This window comes from Cariama cristata, unplaced genomic scaffold (genome assembly GCF_000690535.1).
Source record: "Cariama cristata isolate BGI_N322 unplaced genomic scaffold, ASM69053v1 scaffold26873, whole genome shotgun sequence".
NCBI classification, from domain to species: domain Eukaryota; kingdom Metazoa; phylum Chordata; class Aves; order Cariamiformes; family Cariamidae; genus Cariama; species Cariama cristata.
The window spans coordinates 10,074-18,563 of record NW_009607194.1 but is presented as its reverse complement, the minus strand read 5'-3'; the positions used below and the strand labels follow the sequence as shown (position 1 = coordinate 18,563).

General features: G+C 56.5%; 1 protein-coding gene across 1 annotated transcript in view; it reads left to right on the top strand.

Annotated features, from left to right (window-relative positions):
* HIP1 (huntingtin interacting protein 1) overlaps positions 1-8,490 on the top strand; it is a gene marked incomplete at both ends in the record, with an annotated part of 18,659 nt that overhangs the window by 649 nt on the left and 9,520 nt on the right. Inside the window, 7 exons of the mRNA XM_009696641.1 lie at positions 64-206; positions 966-1,022; positions 1,523-1,590; positions 3,713-3,802; positions 4,163-4,224; positions 5,660-5,800; positions 6,344-6,401. Of these exons, the coding sequence (XP_009694943.1) occupies positions 64-206; positions 966-1,022; positions 1,523-1,590; positions 3,713-3,802; positions 4,163-4,224; positions 5,660-5,800; positions 6,344-6,401 (619 nt within the window). The remainder of the gene's footprint in view (positions 1-63; positions 207-965; positions 1,023-1,522; positions 1,591-3,712; positions 3,803-4,162; positions 4,225-5,659; positions 5,801-6,343; positions 6,402-8,490) is intronic.

The window sequence follows — 8,490 nt, the reverse complement described above, 5'->3', positions numbered from 1 at the left end:
TCAGGGTGGCCGCTCTCCATCACTGCCGAAGGGGAGAAGCGCATTTCCTTGACTGGACACCACCATGCATCCTGGGCACACACCACGAGAAGGGGGCGCAGACCTTCTGGTCAGCGGTAAACCGACTGCCGCTGTCAGGCAACGCCGTGCTCTGCTGGAAGTTCTGCCATGTCTTCCACAAACTCCTCCGGGACGGCCACTCGAATGTGAGTGCCACAAGCTCGGCTTGGCAGCTGGCCCGGGGCCAAATCCTTTCCCCCGTGGGGCTGCACAGGGCGGTGGAAGATGCTGGTGGGTCAGTGCCTTCCTGGGGGTCAGTCCTGGGTGGGGACCGGCACAGGGGCCTCTACCTGCTTATTTTGCCGGAGCATTCCCGGTGCTGCTCTGCCCACAACACCCCTGCACTACAAACCCTGGTGTCGACCGCAGCGCTGGTGCCAGAGGAAACTGCACGGCAAGGGGCATCAGCATCGGTGGAGGAGCCATCAGCGAGGATCCTCCTGCCCAGTGTGCGGATGGGGAAACTGAGGCACCCAGGGGCTGGAGGTAGTGACACCACTGGCAGGCTGCAGGGTCGGGAACTCATCAAGATCTCCCATTCCTTACCCCAGTTGCCAGCTCCACGTATGGCATGCTTTACCCTGGTGCTCTGCCTGCTGCCTGTGCTGCCTGCTTATTTTCATTGTTAGGACAAAAGGAAACGGTCTCAGGTTGCGCCAGGGGAGGTTCAGGTTGGGTATTAGGAAGAATTTCTTCACTGTGAGAGTCGTTAAGCACTGGAACAGGCTCCCCAGGGAGGTGGTGGACTCACCATCCCTGGAGGTATTCAAAAAACGTTTAGATGTGGCGCTTCGAGACATGGTTTAGTGGGCATGGTGGCATTGGGTATACGGTTGGACTTGATGATCTTTGAGGTCTCTTCCAACCATAACGATTCTGTGATTCTATGATTGTCATTCCTCCAGGTCCTGAAAGACTCCGTGAGATACAAGAACGAGCTGAGCGACATGAGCAGGATGTGGGTAAGCAGCCAACCCTGCCAGCTGCCATGGTGGGACCATCCTGGAGGTCCCTCGGCAGCACCCGGTGCCCCAGCTGGGCTGGAAGACGATGTTGGCTTTGGACAGTGGTCTTGCCCAGCAGCCAGGCTCTGAGGGCTGAGCAGATGTTCAGCTGTGGCTGACCCATGACTGCCGTGACCTCCCCGGGCTGGATTTGCTGGTTGGGTTCAATACTGCCTTCTACCAAAATCAAACACCTTCTTCCTGTTTTATGGGAAAACCTGGTAAAACTCAACTAGGGTGGTCAAACGCAGCATTAAAATCTGCACAGAAGGTGATGAGAAGGTCTTGACCAAATCCTTTTGGCACATTCGCTGCAAGCCAGCCGGCAGCCTCTGTGTCGGCAAGGAGGGTTATGGCTGTGTTTTTGGGGGAGATAAGGGAGGGGTCACTCATGCTGCAAGGGCAGAAGGCTTTTTGACAGCCCGCCCCAGGTCTCAACAGCTTTTTGGTGTCCCCAGGGCCACCTGAGCGAGGGCTACGGACAGCTCTGCAGCATCTACCTCAAACTGCTGAGAACCAAGATGGCCATCCCACCCCCACAGCCACAGCAAGGGGTGGGTGATGGGGCGGTGGGGCGAAAGCAGTGGCAATGTTACAGTGCAGGACAGGGGCTGGCAGAGCTGTCCCAGTGCTGTCACCCCCAAGGGTTCTCTCTTCTGCCTATCCTGCTGGATAAAAAGCAGCCCAAGGACCAGCGCCGTGGGGATGGATGATTCCATGGTGGATCAGGGCTCCTTGGAGACACCCTCCAGGCTGGGAGTGGGGGGTTGCTTACAAGAAGCAGTAAGAGATCTCCAGCTTTGGAGTACACATCCCCTCCCAGGTATCCTAGATGGGCAGAGGTGGAAGAGGTCACGGGGTTCTGGAGTGGGGAGGCCTTGTGGGGGTCATGCCATGCCACACCATGCCATGCCGTGCCACACTGTGGGAGCAGCTCCTGCCCATCTCCCGCGCTACCCTGGTAAGACCTGCAAGGGCTAAAGCAAAGCCAGGCAGCAGGGACAGGCAGGAGACAGCGCTGGCAGGGCAGGGGCCAGCACCAAGGTGTAAATCCCCTGGAAACACCTGCAGCAAAGCCTGGCTTTTCTGTGTCACCACGAATGCGGGGGGGGATGCCAGGGATTTGGGCTGGTGGAGTGTCCCTGTTGGTGCATGGAAGAGGATGAGCAGCAGTGTCTGCTCTGACCGGCATGTGAGCGTGGAGGGTTATTTGTCATGGTCAGCAAAGGAGAAGTTAAATAGATGTGTATAGAAACCTCCCTTTGCGTGGGACCAAAGTTTGGATGTAAGGCACTCTAGTACTTTGTAAAATAAGGGTTTTATATGGGCAAGAAAAATGGAGTGGGAGCAGTAAGTCAGCCTGGAAATTCAAGAATAATGGGGAAACAATGGTTAACTTAATCTGAGCACCGCTGAGCATGCACAAATTAGTTCTTCTCAGCAGAAGTTTGACAGAGTCACAGGTTCAAGGTTTCTTTAAGAGCACGCAGTTCATCGCAGACCATAAATCTCACCTCAGATTTATCAGGAAAATCAGGACGAGGTAGCACAGAACAAACCTCTCAGTCCCCAGCAACCTCAGTGCTCCCAGGGCTTCTGCCCTCCATTGCCTGCCCCGCTTGGTAAACATCACTACACACGGGATGCTGCGGGATCGGTCCTGGCTGGAGTCAGCAAGATGTCCCATCTTGTCCTACCTAGTGCTGTCCCCAGCTTGAAATAATCAGTGCTAGTCACCAAAAGCCATTTTTTCCTCTCTCCCCTTTGGGCTCTTGGGCCGTGGGGGCATCCCAGGGGAATGCCAGGGGACCATCCCACATAGATTTTTTTCCCCATCATCAGGAGCTTGTTTTCAACCTCTGGAGCAGCACTGCTGGGCAGGTCCCTTCTTTGGGCTGGCCTTCGGAGAGGATGCACTGGCTCCAGGTCTGCTCCATGCATACCAGGCTGGCTGCCAGGGATGATGGGGAATGTGCTTATAATAAGTGGTGCGGCATGCCCTGTCACACCTCAGGAAGCCACATTTACATTGATGGAGCTTATTTAGGCAGATGCTTACTTATCAAATAAAATACGAAGTGCTTTGGGTCTTAAAAATAACAGCGTGCTGCCAAGAACAGGATGGAAAGTCATGGTGGGTTTGTACATAAGCACATCCCTGTGGGGCTTCGAGTGTCCTCATCCTTACAGTAACCAGCTGCGGCAGGTTTGGTACCAGCAGTGTTTCCTTCCTTTCCGAGCTATGCTGTAAAGAGGTGTTTTCTGAAGACAGGCTGTACCCATCACCCCGGTTTGGTTTGGTTTGGAGCTGTGATGTGATCTTCCCTGAAATGCCTGGGCAGCACAAAGAGGCTTTGCCCCCTGGAGCAGATATTCACTCCTTCTCCTCCAGCTCTGGGCAATGCTGGTGGCCCCATCTGCTCAGCAGGTTCCTAAGCCCAGGGAGAACTGGCTTTTCTTGCTGGGGAGAATACAGGCACCATGGATTGGGGATGCTGCAGTCCCCCAGGGCTCAGCAGACATTGTGTTAAGCTTCTTTCCCCCCCACATCTCTCCGTTGGTGCATCTGAAGAACCGTCTCGGTCTCTTGCACCAAGGCTGAGCTGTGGCTGGAGCAGGAGATCCTCTAATGCCCTTTCCTGACTTCTGTTTCCCACACAGAATCCCCGCTTCCCTGGCAACCTCCAGATGTCCGACCGGCAGCTTGATGAGGCGGGAGAGAACGATGTCAATAATTTGTGAGCGGAGCAGGGGTGGGAGGCAAGGGAGGGGGGTGGATGCAGGCAAGGCAGCACGGTGCTGCCCAACCTCACCAGCAGCACGGCCAAACCGGGGACGGGACCTTGCACTTTCCCCCTACCCCTGCCCTGGGTGGTCAGAGCCCACAGACAGCCCTGCTATCTGCTGACGTCCACGCCCGGTGTTTTTCCCACGGGCAATGGATTGCAGTTTGTTGGGAATGAGCAAAGCCCCCGGGCAAGGCTGGTGGATTCACGCTGGAGCACCCGCTCATCCCTCTGGGGTGGCACCTGGCACAGGTTGAGGCCCATGCGTGGCTGTGGGGACGCTCCCCAACCATCTTCATCCCTTTTTCCCAGTTTTCAGCTGACGGTGGAGATGTTTGACTACCTGGAGTGTGAGCTGAACCTCTTCCAGACGGGTAAGCCCCCGCGCTGCCCTGCCAGAGGTTGGGGTGGGGGGTCCGCAGGGGCTGAGCTGCGTTAGAGGGAGACTCTGGGAAGCATGCTGTCTGAGAGTATTACAGCTCATCTCTTTTCTGGACACTTCACCCAATTATTATTAGCTGAAGTCCCTGCATGCTGTGCTGCCACCTGGCATCCCTGAGGCCGTGCCATGGGGCTGGCCACATCACCCCACCCTGCTCCCTTCCACGTACATCACTTCCACCGCCCAAACTTTGGGCTCTCCCACTCCAGCAGCCTCCCCAGGCTGAATTTTTTCTTGTCTTACTCGTGGGCTTGTGACAGGTTTTGGTTTTTATTAGAGGCGAACACAAGCTGCCGTGGGTGTTTGTGATGGTGCTGGAGCTGGGGGAGGCATGGGGACACCCTGCCTTCCTCTTGCAGAAGGAAGTGGAGGGGTAAAAACAAGCCAGGCTCAACCCTCAGCACTGTCGTGCACCTCTGCACGCTCGAACAAGATCAGGTTTGGGGTAAATTAAAGCAATTCTGGGGCAAGCCTTCGTCTGCTGCATGCACCAGGCTGTGGGTGCTGGCGGGACAGGGCTGTGTTTTGATGGAACTGGAGCAACACCTTTGTCTCATGGCCACATGCTGGCACAGCAGGATGGTGCCAGTGCTGGGGGGCTCATCCATGCGGCGCAGCCCCATCCCTGGAGCGCTCCCGGGAGCTCTCACTGCTCTGCCCATTGGAGGGGAGCTGCTGGATAGAGGGAGTTGAAGCTGCCATCTTCTCCAGCCACCCTGCTAGCCTGCCGGCTGCACCAGCATGCTTTGAGGACAGGCGTCCCATGACTCGTGAGAGACCCACAAGGCTGAACCATGAAGATGTTCACTGGATACATCTCCAGCAGCCCCACATCCCGTGCCCCTGGCTGGGCCCAGCCCTGGCAGAAATACCTTTGTGCCCTGGTGTCGTGGGGTACATCCTGCAACCCTGGTGTGAGATGCAATTCAACATGCCGTGGACAGAGGGTTGTGGATGTGAAGCGCTGCCAGCTGCTTCCAGCTGGTTTTGGAGCATCTCCCCGCCAGCACGCACGACATACCTGAATGCCAGTGGGACGGCAGTGATGGGCAGAGCACAGGGGCTGCTTGTCCCTGGGGAGCCAGGAGGTCTGCCTGGGGTCCCAGCTGGGGCTCAGGACCAGGCACCGCCAGACTGTGGTGCCAGGCTGAAGTGTTTGCAGGCCTGCGTGGGAGTCCCGGGTGGGAATTTCCTCTCCTGCTGAGCTTGCAAATAGCTGCAGGGTGGCAAGCTGGGTCCCCAGTGGCCAGCAGGCTTCTTGCTGTGGATGAAGGTCTCTTGCTCTGGGTGACATTTGTGGACACAGCTGACACGGCGTGACACCCGTCAGTGCTTCCAGACCCTGATCCCATCCTTCTTCCCCGCAGTGTTCAGTTCCCTGGACATGTCGCGCTCGGTGTCGGTGACGGCCGCGGGGCAGTGCCGCCTGGCCCCGCTCATCCAGGTGATCTTGGACTGCAGCCATCTCTACGACTACACTGTCAAGCTGCTCTTCAAGCTCCACTCCTGTGAGTGTCCCCAGCACCACCGCCTTGGGCTGAGAGGGGACATGGAGGGGGACACCAGAGGTCACCATCCTGCTCAGGCTGTGCCATTCACCACCCCTGTCTCCTTCCCAGCCTTTTTTAGGGGTGAAGGGAGTCACCAGGGCAAGGGAGAAGGAGGTGCAAGTCCTGGGGGACCAAGCTGTTCCAGGAGCCTGCCTTTCCAAACACCCCTCGGCCACGGGGACAGTGCTCACCAGGAGCTCCCCTGGCTTTGGGGCAGGCACTGGCTACAAAACCCACATCCCCCAGGACCTCGAATTGTGGTGGCAGCTGTCTGAACGCCAGCTCGCTGCCTTTCCCTGCCCTGGGGGTATCTAGGGAGGGACATGTGATCCCCTCCTACAGCAGGATGCTGAGCCTGGAGCATTCAGACCCCAGGAGGAGGGTGCCCAGCTCTGGGAGAGACCCATCCCCATGTGGCTGTGCCAATGTGTTGTCCCCTAATCCATGCTCCTTCCTGACATGGAGATGCCCAGCGATATTTCTACTTACTTCTTCTTCCAGGTTTGCCGGCGGATACGCTGCAGGGCCACCGGGATCGCTTCCTGGAGCAGTTTAGAAAGTAAGTACCCAGACCCGGGAGCTTGGTCTCCCCACTGCTGGCGATGCTCTGGGGGTGCTCCCAGGGCAGAGGGAGCACAGAGGGTCACCGGAGCCCCTGTGCCGGGGCTCAGCAGCCGAGTGATGGAGATGGAAGAAGTGCAGGAGTCGGTCTTGTTTGGGGCTCTGAAATCCAGCCCGCTTTGACCTCTCCCTGGAGCTTCCGCCAGGACAACTGCTCCACTTGGCTAATCCACAGCTATTGAATTACCAGATAACGGCGTTATTAATTCTAATGAGGCATTGAGCTGCTGACGGCACATCCGATGATTTAAAACCCTCAAACCCTTTAATTGCAGTTTTAAATGCAATTTGCAGTTGACGTGCTGAGATGAAAGTCTGGTCACGGGCTGAAAAGCTGAGCGAGGGGGATTGCTGGTTGGGATCGCTCCAGGGATGCCCCGGGCTGGGTGTTGGGTGAGCAGGGTGCTCAGCACCCTTAGCAGTGTTTTCTTCTTGCGATGAGTCCGGGAGCTCTGTCAGGAGAGGGATGTGTTGGTAGGAGCAATGGAGTAGGAGAATGGCAGCAGCACATGGAGGCGGATCGAGATACTGCTGTGGGTGGGAGGGTCTGCAGAAATCCTGGAGGGGATTCACAGTCATGGTACTGGGCGTCTGGGACACAGAAAAGAGATTTTTTTTATTCCTCCCCCCCGCCCACCCTCTGTTGAATTTCAAAAATAATGCCAGTTGCACAAACCCAGGGGAGCTTGTTAAAAGGGGCAGCCAAACGATGAAACCTTTGGGTGTTGCAAAGGTAAGGAGGGGTCTGTGAAGAGCCTTGCAGAGAACCTGGGTGCCAGGGATGCTGCTTGGTGGTGCAGTGAAGCAGAGGTGGCTTTTGGGTGGGAAAAGCTATCCCTGCGGGGACACAGAAATGGAAAGAGAAAAGCTCATGGCACCTGTGTCTGTCCCAAATTAAGTTATCAGTAAGAGAGATTTTAAAAGTAACAGGTAAAAGGTGTAGGAGGAGAGAGCCAGAACCAAGTCATGGTCATGCAGTTACCTGAGACCTTGGGCATGAGGGTGGGTGTGATGCTGCTGGTATTGCCCATGGCCAGGGGCTAAGAAGTCTTACGGTGCTGGTTGATAAAAAGGGCTCCAGGGAGAGGGGAGGGAGGCAGCAGAGGGGCTGACCTGGTGTTTGGCACAGCAGGGAAATGAGAAGTGGGAGCGGGTCTTCATGAAGAAGACAGCATGGGATGGAGTGGGTGCTGCTGCGTGCAGGAGGTGGGCGTTGGGTTCGTGAGAGGCCATGAGCTGCTGCAGGGTGATGTGCAGTGGGAGGGAACGTATTTATTTCCAAAAGTTCTGGGAAAAAATGGAACTACGCTGAGAAACAGGGCAACGAAGCCAGTGAAGGGTCTGGAGGGTAAGTCTTAGGAGGAGTGACTGAGAGAGCTGGGGAGAAGCCTGGAGAGCCTGGAGAAGGGGAGGCTGAGGGGAGACCTGATCGCTCTCTACAAGGACCTGAAAGGAGGGTGTAGCCAGGTGGGGGTCGGCCTCTTCTCCCAAGTAACCAGTGATAGGACAAGAGGAAATGGCCTCATGTTGCACCAGAGGAGGTTTGCAGGCTAGAAATGAGGGGGCATTTCTTCCCAGAAAGGGTCGTTAGGCATTGGAGTGGGCTGCCCAGGGAGGTGGTGGAGTCCCCATCCCTGGAGGTGTTTAAGAAAAGACTGGATGTGGCACTTCATGTCAACTACACCATGGCACTGTGGTGTTAGGGCAAAGGTTGGACTTGATGATCCCAGAGGTCTCTTCCAACCAAATCGATTCTGTGATTCTGTAATGTGGATGACATCGAGCTGAGTGATGCAGTCGACACGCTGGAGGGAAGGGGTGGCATCCAGAGGGACCTGGGCAGGCTGGAGGAGTGGGTCCGTGAGAACCTCATGAAGTTCAACCAGGCCAAGTGCAAGGTCCTGCACCTGGGTCAGAGCAATCCCCAGTACCAGCACAGACTGGGGGATGGAGGGAGGGATGGATGGATGGATGGATGGATGGATGGAGAGCAGCCCTGCGGAGACGGACCAGGGGGTACTGGTGGG